Below are 22,132 nucleotides of genomic sequence, written 5' to 3'. Positions count from 1 at the left end.
CAGCTGATCTGCGGGTCCTTATTTTAGCTCTCATTAAGAAAACACACTTTCAAGTTGAGAGAAACCACCGGTTATGAAATCTCTATAATTATATGAACTGCTGAAGTGTGCTCCATGAGGAAAAGGTTGGAGGAATTATATAAATAGTCTGGGGAGGTTGGGGCAAAATTATGTAATGTTATGATAGGTTAATGTCTCTAATATGCATTTAGCTGTTTTACATTTAATGTATTAAAGGGTTGGGACTGTCAGAAAACCCAACAGCTGAAACTAGAGTGTTTAATCCCTTTGAAGTTAGAAAATCCTGGAAGGTTTGCGTAAACGCTCTCAATTAATGGATTCTCATGAAATGTGACGTTTTTTTTTTTTTTGCCATAGTGGAGAGCACTGTGGTTCTCTTAAATCTTAGCAAGCTGCTTCTGTTTGGGGGGTAAAATAGGCTCTGATGTTGTTCTAATACCTGTTAGTCAGTGGCTGTCAGTGCTCTGTACAGGAAATAGACCTTTTAATGAAACCTCAGCTTTCATCTGTAATCTGTTCACGCGTGAGATAGCCCGCTGTGTTGATGACATGTCTGATAACAGTTATTGCCATTACATCATTCCAACACTAATGCATAACTACAGGAAGAGCCAGCAGGTGATAATCGTCATCGCCTGAGTTTCATTACATTTTAGTGTTATTATGAAGCTAGAAGGTGTTTGCGCCATAGAACACAAAGCGAACAGTGAGTCAGCGATCATCAGCCCTTAAATAGAGCCGTGAACACGAGGCTCTGTTGTCTTTTATTGGCCATGAACCAACGTGTGCACGACCATGATAAAAAAAACAGCATGGCTCAGCTATTTTTCATTGGTCAAGCATTAAACTGTCATATGTGCTTCTCTGCACAACACAGAGCCCTGTTGGTTAGTTACCATAGTCTGATATATACCTGTGACAACAGAACACAATTCACCTGTTTTTATTCTGTGTATTTGTGTTCATGTTTTGGGGGAAATGTTCGTTGCCACTAGGATAATTATTTGAGGTCTCTCTCTTAGTGTGGGCACTGTGGGGTCCAACGTAATTGAACAGGATTAATGAGCCTGTGGGGAAAATGCAGCCTTTGAAAGGGCCAATTCTCCTGCAGGAGTCGAAGAGAAAAAACCCTTCCACATCTTGTTATTGCTGCTCCTTTGGGACGCCCATTTCAAGAACCTGACTGTAAGAGATGAACCCAGGAAATACTTTCCAACAACCTTCCTGAGTCGACTACAGGAAGTTTCCCCAACTGTTGTTTTTTTCTCACAGCTTTATTATTTACTCCAAAATTATATATATCATCATTATCATTTTGCAGTAAGTATTAGCTGTTTAACAGGTCTCAGTTTTATTTTGCTAAATTATTCCTTTCCTTGAATTCTTAAAAACAAAAAAAATATATGTTTAGATTGCGTTAGCTCTATACAAAACAGAACAACTCTCACAAATAGAGATATAAATATAAATTAAAGTACTAATAAAAGGTTTAACAATGCCTTTTCTAATCTTATCATAGGCCCGTGTTTTTTTTGTAGAATCATTATCTGTTAAACTCTATCTGTATATAATCTACAATATCCCACTCTGAAGTGAGTAGAAGTATAATTTAGCAGAGAAATAATCGAGTAAAAGTGCAGTGACTTTATCGGTAAGGGAACCACTCTGAATTGTCGGTGCGCACATTGTTCAGTCCGGCAGATGGAGCTCCGGGTCCTCTTCGTGATCCGCGCAGAGCCCCGGCCCCTCCTGCGCGGTTCGCCCAGGCGCTGTTTTGGATGATGAGGTGCGTATACAGACGCGCCAACGCACCGCACCGGGCTGAGGAGGCAGCTGATGAGCAGACCAGACAAACAAGCTCCTCTCCGACAGAGAAACGTCCACGCAGCGTGCCGGAGCCGCAGAGACCATGACGACCGACGGCACATCGAGGAGTGAAGATTCACCTGCAGACCACACGACCGAGTGAAGAGGCGGGATGGCGGGGGGTCGGAGGGGACTTGTGGCCCCACAGAATACTTTTTTGGAGAATATTGTCAGACGGTCGAACGGTAAGGATGAAGATTGTTACAGTAAACTGGTCTGAAATATTTAAATATTAAAGGTAAATCAAGTCTTTTTTTCAGCGTGTCGTATCAAGCCAATCAACTAATTAACGAAATTGAAGGAGGCCAATTAGTGATGGACCCCTCACCTTCATGTGCGTGAAAAAAGTTAGTTTTTTCATTGAGCTACGTAGAAAGAAAGAAAAACAACTGGATTGGTTAAAAAAAAAATGTAGATGAATGAATTTTCTGACAACGCTCCAGATCCCAATCCGTGCAGGAGTACACGGAGAGCGAACAAGACAGGCTACGATCATTAAACGTACCAGCCTTCTGATTACATAAGGACACTGGAAGTCTGGATTGTAAACAATGATATGGACCAGAAATATCTTGTCTGGATTATTTCAGTGTTGATGTGAACGTAATGTCATTAATGTCTAAATACATGTAGGATTGTGTCAGAGATCAGCTCAGCAGACTAATGCCTTTGATACATTCCCCTTTTAAGATTGGTTTGAAATTAAACTATCAGGCTTTTGTCTTAGCCTTTTAAAAAAAATATTTCATGCATTATATTACCCAACTGAACCTGAATAAGTGTTAACAGGAGCCAACCAAACCTCAAGCTGGGCCTATAATTGGGACTACTGTTCATTTTAGGGATAATAACACCACTGAAACTATATTGAGCCCTGAAAGACTTTGCTCCATCTTTTATATTTCTAGTATGGAAACATAAACACACATGGCATTACAAACCCAACAGAGAGGATTTTCATGTATTATGGAAAAAATGTATTAAATAGTTTTCATGACTAATGGCTTTCATCCAATACTGTTTATCTAAAACTTATCAAATATCACTATTAAAATTAAAGTCCTCCTGTGAAATATGTTGGTTATTTATCTTTACGTTATTGTTTTACACCTTAATTTGCCAAAACAGTGAGTTAAAGGAGATTTGTTTTGGCCAATTAGTGCACAGTATACGCTGTGCAGGTGAAGACAATTAATCTTGTTTGAAAGCTGAAACTTAGCCAAGGCTGATGCAGGTCTTACAGTATTTTGGGGCTTTTGGGTGCTAGTAATCCTTCAGCCTTTCTCTATTATTAGATCCAATAGAAAGTGACAGGTCAGACTGACACTGGACAGCTAACTGTGAAACAGAACCAGCAGCGCTGTGTGTTTTTGTCACAAACCACATGTGGGGCCAAACACCAGCTAATTGGTTTGAGCTATAATTGCCTCTTTTTTTAATGGGGTTTGGTTAAAATTAGGTTTTGGAGTTAACTTGTGTAATTTATGGTCAGCTCCCCCAGAGGCGTGTCTTGTGTCTGTGTATGCACTCCTTGTTCCACACTGTCAGTCTGCCCCAGTAGCACATTACAGTGTGTTTGTGACAGAAGGGAACAATGTGTTCAGAAAGGATGAATATATCTTTCCAGAGAGAGGCTTTCTTTATATGAAAAGTGCCAGAATCTGGATCCCTAAAGTGCACAATATGATATATTATAAAAGAAAAAAAAGGAAAATCCAATCTTTTTAAAAAACAATGGCACATGCATATGTTTTCTTATGACCTTGGGGCGGTCCTAGGATTAGCGAGCAATAAATCTCTCCCAAACTAGAAACAAAAGAGCAAAGACTATAATCTGCAGGATGAGACACAATGGAGTGACTTGTGAGAGACACAGTGCTGTTGGGTGGGCGTTCACAAACAATGAGATGTTCTCTTTTTTGTAACTTTCAAAGTTCAAGATTGGAGTGTTTGCTTTTTTGTCTCTATATCAGATTTTCATGTTCATGTCTATACATTGACACCTAAATTTAACTTTAAATATAAGTTATAACATGCAAAAGTCTGTTTTGTCTCTGAACTTTCACTTGATGATGGCTCTGTGATTACCAGTGAGCGAACATGGACAATACCAGGGACCTAATGTGAAATGTATACAGCCAATGAGCAGAAAAAAACACCAAAGGGGGGATCCTCATAAATCAAGCTAGTCATATCCAATGTAGCTGTAACGTAAAGTTCAGCTGCATGTTGAAATGTTAGGAGATGAGCAGCAGCAAAGAAGACGTAGGCAGATAACTCACAGTTAATCTTACTGGTGAAGCACCTGCTGCCATGGATAGCATACTAAGTTGTGCTCAGTTCTGTCACACTGCTGCATGAATAGAAAATGTTCATTCAAAATATTTCAACCTGCAATAACTGATTTTCTTTGGCTGCTTTGTGGGCAGAGGAAAGATTGGCACATCATTACCTTTTTTTAAATTGATTTGGCGAACTCAGATTATTTACACATTCAGCAGTTTTAGAGCAACGTTATCATTTGAAGTTGTGTTACTGGTGAATGTAAGTCCCAATATCATTCTGTTTTAGCTTTGTTTTAAAAAAAAAAAAAATCTGTCTCTTTTAGCTGGTAAATGCTTTATTGTGTTCACCAGCCAGTCTCTACTGTCTTGTCTGTTATTTGGTGCTGAGTAGGTAGTGTAGGTTACAGTGGGTTTTTAGAGCTTTTTCCACTGAAAACAGCTGCTTGCAGCAGCCAGAAAACACTATGAGAGCGGTGAGTGAACCAAAACAGAGAAGTTGTGCCCTGGACAGTTAAACAATGAGCTGAAAAAGGTGCGTTAATCATTATTATTTATATGTACATTAAATCAAACGACTACATTTTCTTGTACTTTGAACTTTGTAGCTCGATGGAGATTTTTTATTAACATTTAGTCCATGAATACATTTTGCTTGGGGGTTTTTGCTAACATTTGAATATGCTAAATATGCCATATGATAATTAATGGAGTCTGTTTTCCTTGACATTTAAAAATCGATGACTGCAGATATACGTGCCAATAAGGAATACTTTTTCATAATAATCACCAGCTAGAAATTGGGCCATTCAATGAGAAACACAAGGACTCACAGTTTCCCCCCAAACACATCTGAAACACCTAGGTCTGTTAAATATTCTACCTGAGCAACACACAAAAGACAAAAACATTTAATTAATGACAAACGCAAGTACTGTTTTTCCCAAAACATGTATAACGGTTAACTTGGCCTGATACAATATCCAAGCAACACACTAAAGGACACCACAATATGTTCTTGTAAAAAGTACTACTAACGAGCAACTACTAATAAATAAGTCAAGGGAGCAGATATTTGGATGTTTTCTACATAAGCAAAGCATTTGTGTTTGGCCTACATACATAACTACCATATGTGTGTGTGTGTGTGTGTGTGTGTGTGATGGGCCGTAGACCATCATGGACATTAATGCAAATCTTTCTAGTGTGTTAGATCTTGGAGGCAGAGTTACTCAGTCTTTTTAAAGATAATTACAAAACAAACACACCTTTTTAAGTAAACATATGGCATGAAGGGACATTTGGTGGCCGGTATGACCGCTAATGCGCTTTAATCCTATAATTTTCTCTTTTTTTCTAAATTTGTGCCAAGAATCTATGAAGAAGTCCACAAACAATGATATGCTTTACCATAAATCTTAGGGTTAGACACTTCAACATTATATTTCAAATATACTTTTGACTCCATAGCTGTATGGTGAGTTTAGCTTCATTTAGCTCATTATTAGTGACCAGCACCAAATGACTGAGAAAGTTAGCAACTAACGTTAGCTGAATCTGAATCTATTAGCAGCTAAGGAGCCAAATATTTCAATAAAATAAACCATAATAAAATGAATGGTAAGTTGCTCCAAGTCTGCTGGATGTGTAAGTAAGCAAACAACTGCATGCTAACATGTTAGCCTCAACGATTAAGGCTAGCAGAGTGTCTGTCAGCTTGTTTTTGAGTGTATCTGTTCGTAAATTGACCAAAACAATGATGAATGCAACTTTAGCATAAGTCTACGGTAGGCTAATGGTAACACCTATTTCTGTATTATATTACAAATTAGCTGTCATGTTTTTAGCGTGTAGCATTCAGGTTAGCAACACAGTGAGGATTTGCCTCATTCACATTGGTGTGTTGTCTCTTATTTTGGTTGACACGTCCCATCTTTTTTGTCTGACATTCAACAGATGTTTCTCACTGTAATCTGTTAACCCTCTTTCCTTTTCAAACATTTCAGTTTGGACACTGTCACATAGACAGACAGGTACTATAAAGTTTAGTTTGGTGTGCTGCTTATGTTTTCTTTACGGTATATCTCTTTGTAATGTATGACAGAATGTTCTATACCAAATGCTGTTAATTTACAAAGCACTTGACTAGTTAGACATGTTGAGATTATTAAAAATATTATTGAAAATTTGCTGCAACACAGCAAATCCAGGGCTAATAACAATAATGGAGCTTTGGACTTTCTTTATATCGATAAAAGTTCATGTGATCATTGTAAAATAACACATTGGCATGGAACGTCTCGTGCGTCATATTCAGTGTTCTCATGCTTGTAGTTGTCTTAAATGTGTTTTATTTTGACTTGATCAAAGATTTAGTTCTCTGTGGGTGTGTTCTCGTGTGGTACAAAAAAGGAAATTGGTTTATGTGTTTTGTGCCAGGTATGTTTTAATTCCTTCTCGTGTCCTTTCATCCCTGTGTCGTCGCATTGTTGTAGTCTGTGTTCATAGCCGGGCCGTTTGCTTTGAGGTTTGCCATAAAGAGTTTTATTTTTGGGGGTTTTATCCCGTTATCATCACCTCTCCTGTCCCATTAAAACTATTGCATCTGCTCTTTTTTACCTTTTGCCAAAATGATGTGGATGGATTTGAGATTGTTTTACTTGTAAAAAAGAATCGTTAAAAACAATAGTTTGCAATATCTGAGTTTTTGATCCCAGCCATTCAACAAAATGTTGCTTTTATACAAACAAACACATTTTATTCACATTGTTTTGCAAATTGATTTTTTTTTTATATGAAATGTCAAAATGATAACATGCAGATGCACAAATTAGTAATGTCTTGTCAATACAGGCTGGGGTAATTTCCATTTGAATATGCTGTTTTTTTAAGTATGACACTTTATTTCTTATAAAACAAGGCAAACATTGATCATTCTCATAATCAGCTCAATAATCGTAATGTACTGTATGTCCTCGCCTTTAAAATTACTTGATCAGCTATTTGAAACAAACCATTAGCCATTTGTTTTAAGCCCAAGCAAAGTTTCACATATTTTTCCATGGCAAATACTACACAGCGTAATCATTTGCACGTTTGTTTCGATCATCCTTAGTCCAAAAAGCGAGCTGTTAAGAAGAAAAACACCAGCCTTATCCTTTAATATAAAACAGTATGTGAACGTTATAGGTGCAGTGTGTAGAATATGGCACCATCTAGCGGCGAGGTTGCAGATAGCAACTAACTGAAACTTCTCCCGCATGCCAAGCCTGTAGGAGAACTATGGTGAATGACGCAACAATGCAAATGGTCCTATCTAGAGCCAGCGTTTGGTTTGTCCACTCTGGGCTACTGTAGAAACATGGTGGTACAACATGGTGAACTCCATAAAGAGGACTCGCTCCGTATGTAGATATAAAAGGCTCACTCCAAGTTAATGAAAACGCAACTATTCTTATGTTCAGTTGATTATACACTAAAGAAAACATACTTGTTAATATTACATTTCTGCCAATAGATTCCCCTTATGGTACACACTGTTCTTTTAATCATAAAGTTGCTGAGGTATAAAAATAGGACGGAAACAAAAAAGGCCATTAAAAATGTACATGTAACTAAATAATTACTATGATTTATTAACATTTTTTTTGTTTTGCTTGGAGGCTTTGCCAACAATTGAATATGCAATATTAGAATTAATGTACATCGTTTTCCATGACATTTAAAAATCAATGACCATGGATATTTATAAAGTTTACTTGCCAATAAGGAATAGCTAGAAATCTTTAATTAATGACAAACACAAGTACTGTTTTCCCCCAAAACGTATATAACGGCTAACTAGGCCTGATACAGCATCTACCTAAGCAACACACTAAAGGACACCACAAGATGTTCTTGTGAAAAGTACCACTAATGACCAACTACTGATTAAAAAAAAGTCAAGGGAGCAGATATTTGGATGTTTTCTACATAAGCAAAGCATTTGTGTTTGGCCTACATTTGTGTTTAAGCACCTTGTGTGGAGTGTGTGATGGCCGTAGACCATCATGGACACTAATGCAAATCTTTAAAGTGTATTTGCTCTTAAAGGTACATTTCAAATATATTTTAGCCTTTACATTTGCTTTGTAGTTGTGTAATAACTTTTACCTCTTTGGTATTTTTTTTTCCAGTTGCAGCTCCACCAAATTCTTGACTTTAACTTAGACCAAATGTAGTCGGCCTCAACTGTTTCCCAACTCAGACTATAGTTTAAGTATTTGTATACTGTTTTTTTTTTTATTTAAAGAAAATACTGCAACCCTTCGAGTTTATTCGCCCTTCTTCCCTGTTTACTTTCAAACAGATACCAACTTTGTCCTGGGAAACGCCCAGATAGTAGACTGGCCCATCGTCTACAGCAATGATGGTTTCTGCAAGTTGTCGGGGTACCACAGAGCAGAAGTGATGCAGAAAAGCAGCACCTGCAGGTAGGCAAGAGGCTCTATGTGACTGACATGTGTTAGGATTACATGTTGCATTACATGTTTTCAGATGCTAAAGAAATGAGATACAGAAACATGATGAGAGAACATTTTTCAGCATTCAGATTCCTTTTTTTTATAAGCATATTTTGCTATATTAGATCCACGTTCAAGATTAGCCAGTGACATTGCAAGAAGTTGTTTCATCTACAGCTTTCTTGTCAATCTGGATGAGCTTCATTTTGACTGGCAACGCTAAAATAATCATGCTGCAGTTTTAGAGCAGTCAGTGAGAGGATGACTTTCTCTACAAGGGCTTTTTTTCTTAAATGTCATAAGTGCCTGCAGTATAACGTTATGTGGAGCTCTCACTTATAGATTGCAAGTTTATTATAGCCATTTTCTCTTAAATGTATCTGTTTATTTGTTTTTACACCCCCTATACCACCAGGTAAAGCATCCTTATTTTGAGGGAATCACTTTTTAATCTGCTGCAGGTGTATACAGTGTTTTTGGTTTTGAACTCTATGGAACGTTTTGGCTTATTTTAGGAGAAAGGGAAACAGTGCTGCTAATACTCACTACATGCCCCTATTGCACACATGCAGTGTTTTCAGTTTTGATTCTTTTGCATAATTCCTTATTGATTACTGTAGCAGGTTGAGAGGAAGAGTTAATGCATCAAAAAAAAAAATTAACTATTTTCAAATCAAACATGTCTAATTTCATTTTGGTTAGCGGGCTGCAGTCATGTGGTCATTGAATCACTCCGTTGTGGCTAAGAGAGTCTACAGTCATGCTAGCTGGCTGAACTTAGAAGGTATGATGTTAACCACATTCATCAGCTTAGTGTGTTTAGATGGTAATATTTACTAATTTCCAAGAGCACTTAACACAAAATATGTTTGAGGCTGATGTGAATGTCTTCAGTTTTGCAGCTTTTTAATCATAAAGCAAAGTATTGTACAAACTGACATTTTGATGATGAAGAGGTACTGATAAAGTTAAGGGCTCACCAAAGCTATTTCAATTCATCCTGAGGGGGAGTATTAATATCTGTACCAAGTTTTTTGAAAAGCCATCCAATAGTCGTTCAGGCATTTTACTCAAAAACACAGATTTCAACGTCGTGGTGGCACTAGAGGAAAAATCAGGCGATCACCAGTCATCAGGATTCGTCCTCTGGTGAATGTCTGTACCAAATTTGATGGCGATTCATTGAGTCGTCGGCAGATATTTTGACTAAAGTTCTGGACCAACCAACTGATATGCGACTCGTATAGCAATGCCGCGAGCTACAAGGCTGTGAATGAGGAACCACCAAGCTTTTGATATATGGTTCTTCATTTCAAGCATCAAATAACGTTATTAGCTCTGTGTAGCAACCATAATGATGAAAGTGTGGACACAGGTGAGGTTACTTCATTGGGTCAATAGGGACAGAGAAAGTTAAAATCATAATATATTCTGCTATGTTGAAGTGAATGAGAATACCACTCGCAGTTAGAATGAATATAATATTTCCATAATTCAAAGATAGAAACCAGATCAAAGACAAATCCGTGATGTAATCAGGTTGTAACGACTGAAAGTGCTTCCACATCACTGACTGCAACAGTGAAGCTGTGGACAGTGTCCCCGGGGTGCTCGCTCCAAAACTGTTCACATAAAGGAACTCTTAACTAATTTCTGGACCTGTGTTTATTGTGTAGTAAGCGTGCCAGTAAGCACTATATTAATAGAATCACATGGAAACAGTTGGTGCTGCCAGATTTTAAAAACCGTGGGAGATTTCCTTTGTTGTGGGAGATGCAGTGTGTCTCAGCCAGCACTGCAGCTATTACTGATTTAGACCCTCGGGTCCCCTAAGCATAAGCTTCGGAACACTTGCCAATACAAATATTGAACTGTGTGTATGCCGATTTGTCATAGGTTTATTTTTAGGTTGCTAGATGGAGTGAAGTCATGTGTTTGTAACAGGAAGGAAAATCTTCTGACTTTATTTGAGATCCAATAGAAAACTTTTTTGTCTACATGTAAATAGTTTAAATGCAATTGGTTTAATATGTATAAATATTACCATGCATTTCAGTCAATTAACTACTCAGTAAGCGAATAAGCATTTGCAGCAGTGGTGGGCCAGCTAAGCCTTCTCTGCTGGCCTAAACAGAATCACAAAGTTATAGCTATTTTATAATTTCATAATTTTTCACAAATGCACTACATGTATTATTATTTTTTCTTCCCATTAGCTTATTTTCTCATTGCACAGCTCCTGTCTTCCTCAGTTGCTCTGTTTCCAGCCTGCAGCGCTGCTTCCAGCACAGCTTGTTTTAAGTAGAGCTTTTATCCAATCAGATTCAGCCTCTATGTCTCTATGTAAGAAGAGAGGCCCGAGGTCCTCTAGGTAGACTTTGCAGTTTAAGTAAATGGGGACGTTATTGTTGATTGTCATCGTCTTCAACCAATCAGATCTTTAGTTTGACATGTTGGGCGTATTCTTTGACGTGCCAGCGGTAGCGAGGTAGCCTGCTAAGTACGTCTGCATTAAGGTGCGCCGTGATTGGTCAGTGAGCCGGCGTGCCTTTAGTCAAACAGAAAGCTAGCAGATCTAGTGTTTAGTAAGAGCTCAGGTTGAAACATGTGTAAGAGAAGTTATGACATTTTTAGCGTTTTGCTTGGTGTAGATTCTTTTTTTTTTTTTTTTTTTTTTTTTACCTAGCTTTGATATTTTTAACACTCAATGGCTGAAGGAGGAGGAGAAATGGATTTGGGATGGACTTTGTTTAAGTGAAGGCAGCTTTGGTAAGTGAACTGCTTTTGTTTTTTTACATCTGCAGTAGCTTTACTGTGTTAATTTGTCTATCGTGTCGTTTTTATGAATAATATGAATGGCTCGTGCTCTAGCGCTGCAGTGTTGCTGGATTGATGTGTCATGCTTTGTTGTCATACGAATACGTGTATTGTTACACCCCTAGAAACAAATAATAACCTTAGTTGTCATAATGAGGTGTTCAACTGTAGTAGGACAGTACAGAAGGCCCAGGTATAAAATGCAGGGCCCACCACTGATTTGTAGTATTACTGGACGCAAACAGCTAGACCCAAAGGTATTGTGAAAATAAGAATGAAAGGTCAACATTACGTCTTTTTATAGGAAGTGAAACACAGTGATTAATCAAGTAAACATACCCATACTGTAGAGTCCACAATCATACACGCCTTTATCTCTTCACACATTGATTATTGTAACACACTTTTCTCCTCACTCGGTGTATCTGCTCTTAACCGTTTGCAGGTAATCCAAAATGCTGCTGCCAGTCTCACATCACCCCTATACTCCCGATCCCTTCACCGGCTCCCTGTAGAGTATAGGATCCACTTTAAAATTCTCACTCTCACTTACAGAGCACTACACGGTCAGACTCCTGCATATGTAGCTGAACTACTTTACCCTTATTCACCCACCCGCTCTCTCGGGTCAAACGTGTTAAATTATCTGTCTCTGCCATGCACTCGCCTAAAGACCCGTGGTGACCGAGCTTTTGAGGCCGTAGCACCAAGGTTGAGGAATACTCTGCCTGCACATCTATGTTTTGCTGATTCCGTGAATTCATTCAAAAAATTTAGCTCAAGACATACCTGCTCTAGGCCTGCTTTTAAGCTATGTTTTAATTGTGTACTTTCTGTTTATTGTGCCTTCTTAAATTTAAATTATTGGCCCAGATATGGTCACATTGTGTAATTTATGTTTGAAATTCCGCTCCTGTAAAGCGCTTTATAAATACATCTTACTTACTTACAAGAGTAAAAAGAATAAAATGCTTAACGGTAAATGAACTGTAGGATTTAATTATTTGAAATAGCTAGCTTGGTTAGCAGTAAACTGCTAGATGAAAAACTAAATTCACAAATCACAATATTATTTGTTATAAAAAGGGGGTGTGGCATCATGATTGACAGCTGTGATTGACAGCTGAAGTACAAATCAAAATTCTGTATTATAGAATATGCAATCAATTTGATCATAAAGGTATTTCTAAAGATATATTGGTTGGTTGTTTGTTGTGTCTTTCGAGCGAAACTGCTACCGTGGTGTTGACGTAGCAGCTAGGTGGCTCACGCTAAAAAGCTGTGCCCGTGCTCGGCTCGTGATTGGTTTGGGCGGATGTGTGGGCGGGGCTTCTATAGCTCAGCACAAGATGGCAGCTCCCGTGTCTGGGATATTTTGGCTTAGCTGGGAAGAAGTGGAGACACGTTGTTCATCTATATATCTATATATATATATATATATATATATCTATATATATATAGATATATATATATATATATCTATATATATATAGATATATATAGATATACAGATATACACACACACACAGTCTTTGGCTCCAACAGGTGCATTTGGGTAGCAGATAAGAGGTGCTTGGTAATAGATTGGACAAAAAAATGGTTGTAACAATGTAAGGAAGACTGCCAAGGAACTGTGGCAGTAGTGGTTTTTATAGCGACAGAATGTTTGACTGAAAACAACTGCTGGTGGCAGAAAAAATAGGGAACAAAAGGAAAGAGCAACAAATATCCAAACTACAGTCAGTTAGGATTTTTTAAAACCAAAAAACTTCCAAAATAACAACTGCTTTTATTGCACACATGTTCTTCGAGTGCATCTCCGGTCTCTCTTTCTGTTTCCTCCATCTCTCTTTTCTGCTCTTGAATTTTCAGTAGTGACAGAGCACCTCCCACCTGTTACCTGACTGTTATGCTGCTAGCTAGCAGGTATAATGTTACCCACCACCTGGGTACCTTGGAGCTCAGCAGTCAGAACATTTAAGACACAGTAATAAGAAATACTGATACATCTCAGCCCTCAACAGTCTGAAACAGACAAACACTACCTAGTTTCTCCCTCACACTGTTTCATGCATAAACTCCTTTTAAAAGGCAGAATTTTCTATGCATCTGCGCTGGGGGCAGCCATGGCCGGAGGCAAAAAACTTCATGTCCGTTCGTCTTTTCCAGTAAATACAATATCTAGGAACGCCTTGAGGCAATTTCTTCAAATTTGGCACAAACGTCCACTTGGACTCCAGGATGATCTGATTGTGGTGGTCAAAGGTCACTGTGACCTCACAAAACCCATTTTGGGCAATAACTCAATAATTGAAATGCTAATTATAACAATTTACACAGATGTCTAAGAGGATAAAATGATGAAGTGGGGACATTTATTACAGACATGGATGTAAACAGCAACTTGACTGGTTGGCAGACGGTAATTCTAGTTTTACATGAGTCCTAACTCTTTGATTATTATAATATACAATAATCATTCACATTGAATCATTGAAAAACATTTGTTTACTTTCAGATAAAGGTTTTTGACATTATGCATGACTTGTACCGTTTTTAAAATGTGGGTTTGTTGGTTCATGATGAGTAGTTTTAATAGGTATCACTACCCCCCTTTCATTGTTATTCATACCTTTTATGTCTTTTTAAACATTTGGTCTTTTTAGATTTTTTTTTCCCTGTCAAACATCTCCATGAGCCTGATTATGAGGCCATGAAACATTCACAGAGTTTGGATGTCTGATGTTTTTGAGGATGACTCAAACATAAAATGTATGCTCATCTCCCCAGAGTGTTGCGTCTAATATCTGAGCCTCTTTTGCAGCAGATGTGTGTGGATCAAAGATGTTATTTCCATCTCAGCTGCTCTTACCGTGTTCTGTGTTTTTTTTTGTTCTATACTGGATCCTGTAAACATACAATGACAAACCTGTGGGAAGTTTTCACGCATGACGAGAGTCGGTTGAGGAATAGTTTTTTTTTCTTTGAAGCAAGTGACATTCCTCCTGGTTCAGAGGAAGAGAGAAGAAGAAGAAGGAGAGGACATTCATCAGTGATATTACATCAAGCACTGGTCTGAAAAGTCTCTGCAGCGTCAGGATGTAGTCTCATTAAATTTAGCCTTCCTTTTTTTATTTCATAACAAATTCCGAGTTATATTTAGATCATGCTGGAACAGGCTGCTACTGAGTGTGGCAGTAACAAGCAAGGTGAGATGAATGTCTCTGCAGCGCGGTTTAATGTGCTCATGGTTGCTTGACCCATCTTCCGGTTTAATTTGTTTTTGAGAGGTACTTTGCATTTGGCCAATTAGACAGTGGGCTGCATTTATCTTCATTTAATGCTTTCAGGATTCATTTCCATGAGTTTTATTCTACTTCTACCCTATATTTGATACAGCCTAATTTTGCAGCGTACGCACCGAGAGGTCTATAAATAGCAATCTGGTCTGCACAGTTTAGGTGGAAGCCTGATTAACTGCATATCATTTTGGGGGTTTCTTTTTGCTTGAGGAAACCATGGATAATGCATAAGAAGTTGCCATCTAAGAAACAGGACTAATCATTGAAACCAGCGAATACTTAGCAACCAACGCATTACGATGATCACACATTCAAGCCTTCCTCATCACACTCGTTGAAGAACTCGCTCGTCCAACGTGCCCCTGACTATTAAATATTCAAATTGTTTTCTCCCCCCTGTGTTTTCCAGCTTCATGTACGGGGAGCTCACGGACAAGGACACGACGGAAAAAGTGCGACTAACGTTCGAGAATTATGAGATGAATTCGTTTGAGATACTGATGTACAAGAAAAACCGTAAGTAGCGAGTCTCACGTGAGGAAAAGAGTAACATTTGTTTCCACTCTCTTGTCATGCAAATCTATTCAGAGCTCCTGTAGCATACAGTCGAGTTCAAAGGCAGCCCAGAATATTTCTACCTCTGTAGAAATGTGCTAATTGTTTGAGAGCCAGAGAAACCTTCCCCAGAAAAATATGTTTGTTTCCACTAGGAGGTACGCCCTCCCTCTGCTTTGCAGGTGTTACAGGAACACATTGAAAGTTTTGCAAGTCCAGAACATCTCAATTTACACTATGCAAACAAGATTTCTGCTCTATGTGCACTCTGTGTCATTTCCTCTAAAAATAAGCAGATGATGCTGTGTGTGTGTGTGTGTGTGTGTGTGTGTGTGTGTGTGTGTGTGTGTGTGTGTGTGTGTGTGTGTGTGTGTGTGTGTGTGTGTGTGTGTGTGTGTGTGTGTGTGTGTGTGTGTGTGTCTTCTTTGTATACTTTCAGGGACGCCTGTTTGGTTCTTTGTGAAGATTGCTCCCATTCGAAACGAACAAGAGAAAGTAGTCCTGTTTCTTTGCACATTCAGTGACATCACAGCCTTTAAACAGCCCATTGAAGACGATTCCTCTAAAGGTTAGTGGCAACAAATTTAGTTTGTTCAACTTCACTCCTTCTATCACAAAGAATGTCTTTTATGACGCTGCCAATGAAAGTTAATTCTTCTCCGGAGTGATTCAAACATAAAGAAATACAGTTACAGTAGATCCATACTTAAAATAAAGTCCTTTAAAATGTTTTGCACGTTGCGTGGCTGACACGTTTGATCTAAAACTCGTACAGAGATAACAAAGCGAGAGAGGCAGAGGTAACATTACTCCGCCAGCGATCGCCATCCGACCCTGTGCATCTGCTCTGGCAAACACCCACTCAGTCAAACACCCATCATGATGGCTATCAGCACACAACACAACAAATGATTCATTGGACTGTACAGCTGCTGAAGACGAGCCAAAATAGAACATGAATCTGTGCAACTACAAACGAGCACCAGTGACGAAAACAGGATGGGGAATTATCATGAAACTGAGATTGTAGCGCATCAACAGGTAGCGCGCTGATGTAAAGCATGTTGCACCAGTAAAGCTTGAGCGCCAGCCCTCTTTCTAACAATCAATCAATAACAAGCATTGATTTGTGCTGCCTGAGTAGGAGAGAGGGACTGAAGGCGAAGAATCCTACAAAGATAAATAATGCAGTAGCCCACATAAGCCAGGTTAGGATTGTCCTCACTGTTTACTCGGTCTCTCTTTCTAACCTCAACCAAGTATTTTAAACCTACAATGACAGATTTTTTTGGCATCAGACACAAGCTGCATACAGAACATTGACATATTGACATACTCTCACCTTTTTTATGGTGAACTTTTTACACATCCAGCAGAGACGGAGCAAATGTGAGTCTAACATTGACTCTCCTTCCAGCTCTGTTTTTAGTCTCCACCAACTCTTAAGTGAAAATCAGGGTAGTCACTAACTTTGGTGCTCAGTAGATAGCATACACTTTTTTTTTTTTAAACGATTTTTTTTTTTTTTAAACAGCTGCCCCCTGCAGCCAAGAATGATGAGAGCAGTGAGAGTGAAGTAAAACACAAAACCTGCGGCCCAGAAAACAAAAACCTCAGCTGATAGATGCTATAAAGCTCAGTAGAGTTGAAGGGAAAATGCTTTAAATGGCCCTAAAAAAAACCTTAACCATGTGTTTGGAATGAAAAAGATGATATTTCTGGTTATGCTGCATTGATTTTGATTCTCTTTCTGAAACGGTCAACAACAATATTACAGGAATGTAATGTTTAATTGGTTGAGTGCTCTTTTAATCGACTGGTTAACAATTATCTTTATTTATGGATCAGTAATCAGCAGTTAAAAGTTCTTGAATATACCAGAAAGATAATTTAAGATTTAGATAAAAATGCAGAAAAAAGTAATGGAGTATAATATGGCATTAAAAACCTAAATGGACATGTATATAAAATTAATAAAGTCGTTGGATTTACCAGAAAACATCTTGGAAATCATCATGTGAAAGCTTGTGCATGCTTTACCTGTTTGTAATCCTCAGGCTGGGGAAAGTTTGCCCGACTGACTCGAGCTCTAACGAGCAGTAGAGGAGTCTTACAACAGCTGCAGCCCACAGTCCACAAAGGAGAGAATGTCCACAAGCACTCCCGCTTAGCTGAGGTACGGAGGAATATATGTGGTTTTTCTTTCTGATTTAACTCAGTAAATATAAGCACTGTATACCTGAGAACAAATCTTTTTTTAGATCAGGTCAACAGCTCCTCCTATGAGCAGGTGCGCTATAGTCACAGTCTCCAGTATTTTTTTGGCCTCCCTCTTTGTATAGTTATTCATCTATCTGGGTTTAGCTGACTGGCTGTTTTTGTTAGGTACTGCAGCTCGGCTCAGATATCCTACCTCAGTACAAACAGGAGACCCCCAAAACCCCTCCCCACATCATCCTGCACTACTGCCTCTTCAAGACCACGTGGGACTGGGTCATCCTCATCCTCACCTTCTACACGGCCATCATGGTGCCCTACAACGTCTCCTTCAAGACGAAGCAGAACAACGTGACGTGGCTGGTGGTGGACAGCATCGTGGACGTCATCTTCCTGGTGGACATCGTTTTGAACTTCCACACCACGTTCGTCGGACCCGCCGGCGAGGTCATCTCAGACCCCAAACTGATCCGAATGAACTACCTGAAGACCTGGTTTGTCATCGACCTGCTGTCCTGCCTGCCGTACGACGTCATCAACGCCTTCGAGAATGTAGACGAGGTGAGTGCGGTGGTCTGCTATTTTCTTCGTCTCAGGTGATTGTAAACAAACATTTGGGGGTTTTGGACTGTTTGTTGGCCATAACAAGCAATTTGAATCACTTTAATTTGAAACGTTAATGTTTAACGTAACTTTGCGGTAAGTTTCAATCTGATATATCTCCGCTAAAATGGATGTGGGTTCCCAACTTTGAGAAATATACAGTAAATCAGCAAATCAATAGCAAATAGTGTCTTCTTTTTTTACAAACATGGTAAAAGACAGATTTATTTTAATGCTAACAAATTTGAAAAGTTGTATTTGTGCTCTGTCGGCTCAGCTTTTGGCCGTTAAATTGGGACAGTGTCTAAAATCCTCGAGGTGATCGTTTCTAAGGTGATTGACAGGTTATTAGGTTTCCACGCAGGAACTCAATAATGACACGACGGTGACGATCACATCCTGTTCACTGGTTGCTGTTTTGTATAGAGACGGTGAATGAGCAACATAATAATATGCTTGTTTGTGAATTCAATAGTGTTTGACCGTAATGAGGAGTGTTTGCTATCGCAGGAGCTTGAGATAATTGACACATTTTAATTGGGGAAGGAGAGTTACATTTATAAACTGAGGCACTCTTCAGCTCGCTGCTGTGTCACTGATGCCCTAAAACCATTAACGCCTAATGACAGCTGACAAAAGGACTGGATCATGTGCTGTGATTAATTCTGAGGCACGTTGTCTTACCAAACGACCATTTTGAGTCATTCACTTTTAACTGGATGAGTTATTTTAACCATTTATGTGAATACATTAGATTGTCCAGTTGTGTTTGAAGGTTTACTGAATGCCTCAGTTTTGTTGTACAGAGGAAAAAAAAGAACAGGTTGTTATGGTCAGTTATGACATAACATTGCTCGCCTATATTTGTTTAATTTAGGGGGAAAATAACTTTACAGAATGCTTGCATGTTAAAATATTGTTTGCTGATGAAATCTATTTACACAGTAGTTTTATCTCTAGCTGCAACTGATTAAAAATATCTTTATGGTGCAACTGCAGCTTCTGAATCGGCTCCAAATGTTCACACACACATTGATTAAATGGAGCCTCGGGGTTCTGCACATGCCGGTTTTTATTGTAATAATGCATCATCGTGTGTGTTTGTGCGTGCCTGCGCTTAAACATGTCACGTCTCATGGTGTGTGTGTGTGTGTGTGTGTGTGTGTGTGTGTGTGTGTGTGTGTGTGTGTGTGTGTGTGTGTGTGTGTGTGTTATTGCGATCGTAAACTGCTGTGAAAGCATTAAACGGCGTGGTGCGTCACAGCGAGCAGCACAGTGTATGTCGGCTCTCAGGGGCTGTCGGGCAGCACACACACAGTACGAGGTAATATGAAATGCTTTTTTAAAAAAAAAGAAAAGCTTGTTGATGGGCCACAGAGTTGTATTTGCAGGTCCAGCATTTTGTCCCCTTTCTAGTCTTTCAACGTTTCAGCATCCTAAATGCTGACAAGTTCAAGTGGCTGGAGCAGAAGCAGTCGGGGGTCAGCAGGAGGGAAAAACTACAACCTTTTGTGATTTAAAAGATAAGACTGCTGTAATTTGATCTTTTTAGTATTATCAACAAAAATGAATTCATTTTGATAACACGTATTGTCTGTATTACTCGTGTGTGTTGTTGTACAACACCTATTTAAAAAGAGCCACACTCTTACTTTTGGGAGACAAATTCTGCTGGTTTGCGTTTGTGAGTATCGTTGATGTCTTAACGAAAGCCTTGCGTTGAAAAGCGAAAGCATTTCCCTTCTCATAAAACATTTTGCAAAGCAGATTTTTCTTAACTGTATTGTTTACATCCAAGTTTACCCGTTAATAGTCTTCTTCTTTCCTGCCTTTGCTGGTGCATTGCTGCATATCTTGGCGTGTCACCGCCACCTGGAGATCAGTGGGATAGTGTGAAAATATTGCCGCTCCACTTAAAAACTCTTCCATAGCGCTACTAGATGTAAAAAACCTCCACAGGTTACATTTAACCAAGAAAATAATCGCCAGATGAATCTATAATACAGCAGTAGTCACTAACTACCATCATGCATTGCACAGACTGAATGTAGAGAACTGACGGATAAGAGAATGACCTGAATAGTGTATCTGTAAGGCTCAGTAGCTGCCACAATCCTACCATTAAGGGTGATTGATTTGTTTCACTGAGGCGGCAGCAGGGAGGGTGTCATAGTAGCCTACTTTATTGGTGAGAATTACAATTATTGAAAAGATCTTTAATAAAAAAACGTATACGAATGCTTTCCATTTAAAAACGTCCTATTACATATTGTCAGCCATCTATTCGAGCTCACCCAAAGAGCACCTGAGTGAACAACATCCCTTTTATTTCCAGCCCCGTCTGCAATAACCCTCCAAAATAACAGCTCCAGTTCCACTGCGCATGCGTTTCAACCCATTTTTCACTATTTTCTGACATTTTATAGAATTGACAGTAGCTCTTTAGTTGCATGCCTGCACTTTACAGTACAGTTTTCTGTGAGGTTCAAGTGTGCATTTAGTCTACGATAACAGTGAGGACCCACTGGCTGTAAACCAACATGAAAGATGACCATCCACTTCCAGGATCATCTTGCAGTGCGTCTCTGCAACAACTCAGTGACTCCAATTTGCTCCGAATTGCTTTTGAGGCAATCCATGGCACGGGTAAATGAGAGCGGGTAAACAATCGGCCGTGTTATTAAAGCAGGAGCCGAAACATCCTGCTGCTGCTGCTGCTACAGACCTTAACGACTGACATGAATAACTTTGATGGCTGTTTTACCCCACACAGGTTTCCAAATAGGGAGGGTAGGATCATTAACGAGAAGTGGCTGTCAAAGTTGTTCTTGGCAATCTTAAAGCTGCGTGCGTTACCTCGAGACTGAACCACAGACATCTCGTCTTTTCACTTTCTAATGACTGATAACCCAAAACTACAGCAGGTGAAACTACTTAATGTTGCTGCAAAAAAGTTAACGCTTTGGTCATACTGCACATGCTGTACAAACACAGAGAAGGTTTTATGTTTCCTTTTTAATTTGAAGCCTTGGCTGAGTATTGATTTTGTCATGTGTTTATTCATCGCTTACTACTGATCAAGTGTCTTCTCTCTTACTTGTGCTTCGTTTTTCTTTTTCTTTTTCATCCGTTCTGTTTGCATGGCCTCCTCCCCCTCCCTCTTCTGCCTGTATTCATGCATGGGACGTGATGGGAAGAATTGGAACCACCGAGCTGTCACTCAAGTAGGCTTCAGTTTGATTTAGAGTATGATGATATTTCAGTTTTGTGTTTTTATTTTACGTGAAGACACACACACGCACACTTGACGAACAGGCTTCAACGGCATTAGTCGCACACGCTCAAACGCTTCCTGTGACATTTATTCTTGCCCCAACGTTTCAGCTGTGGGGCTCAATGAGGGCAGAAGCATCAACGCATGAAATAAATGTCACAGAAAACAAGATTTGTGCTGCTAGTTTTTTTTTTTTTTATTTCTTGCTGAAGCTTTTCAGTGCCAGGAGATAACATCTATCAGATTATGTTCTCCAGTACAATTTGAAAATGGACAACGGCGTCATTAAAGCTGCATGAGAGCCGATTCAGCCCTCGCGTCGGCCGTAACAAACATGTCATTTGTGACAAATTGACTGCAGCAATGAGATTCAAGTCATCCTGGCATTGAAAATATGCTTTAATAACATGAGTTTTGAACATAGTGTGCTTTGCATTAAAGGAACCACCTCTTTCTTTTAGCCACTTTTGACAGCATCTTTTCCTGAGTTTCCTGTTTTGCCAACTTTACCAAATCAGGTGTCAGAAGTCAGATTTTAATATTTAACTGATACTGATATTTAACATTGTAGAACAAGTTAGCTTATGAAGCATTAAAAAGTTCTTGCACACTTTTACTCACTAACTAATATTACCGATGGAAATTCACAATTTATCATAACTGAGTTCATTTCAACAGATAAAAGGTTTGAGG

The 22,132-nt window shown here is 39.0% G+C and overlaps 1 protein-coding gene across 3 annotated transcripts in view; it reads left to right on the top strand.

Moving 5' to 3' along the window:
* Positions 1-1,935: 1,935 nt before the first annotated feature.
* Positions 1,936-22,132, top strand: part of kcnh1a (potassium voltage-gated channel, subfamily H (eag-related), member 1a) — a 38,996-nt gene continuing 18,799 nt past the window's right edge. The window contains exons 1-8 of one of the 3 annotated variants that reach the window (XM_068719319.1): positions 1,936-2,072; positions 6,176-6,202; positions 8,518-8,641; positions 15,200-15,306; positions 15,785-15,913; positions 17,403-17,521; positions 17,731-18,123; positions 21,363-21,389. In XM_068719319.1, the coding sequence (XP_068575420.1) occupies positions 2,000-2,072; positions 6,176-6,202; positions 8,518-8,641; positions 15,200-15,306; positions 15,785-15,913; positions 17,403-17,521; positions 17,731-18,123; positions 21,363-21,389 (999 nt within the window). In that variant the 5' untranslated portion in view covers positions 1,936-1,999. The remainder of the gene's footprint in view (positions 2,073-6,175; positions 6,203-8,517; positions 8,642-15,199; positions 15,307-15,784; positions 15,914-17,402; positions 17,522-17,730; positions 18,124-21,362; positions 21,390-22,132) is intronic. The other 2 variants (XM_068719328.1, XM_068719336.1) reach the window with 2 other exon arrangements.

Source organism: Cebidichthys violaceus, unplaced genomic scaffold, assembly GCF_023349555.1.
Source record: "Cebidichthys violaceus isolate CVI_PGR_0920_01 unplaced genomic scaffold, fCebVio1.0.p SCAF_10, whole genome shotgun sequence".
Lineage (NCBI taxonomy): Eukaryota > Metazoa > Chordata > Actinopteri > Perciformes > Stichaeidae > Cebidichthys > Cebidichthys violaceus.
This window is presented reverse-complemented; position numbering and strand designations above follow the sequence as displayed.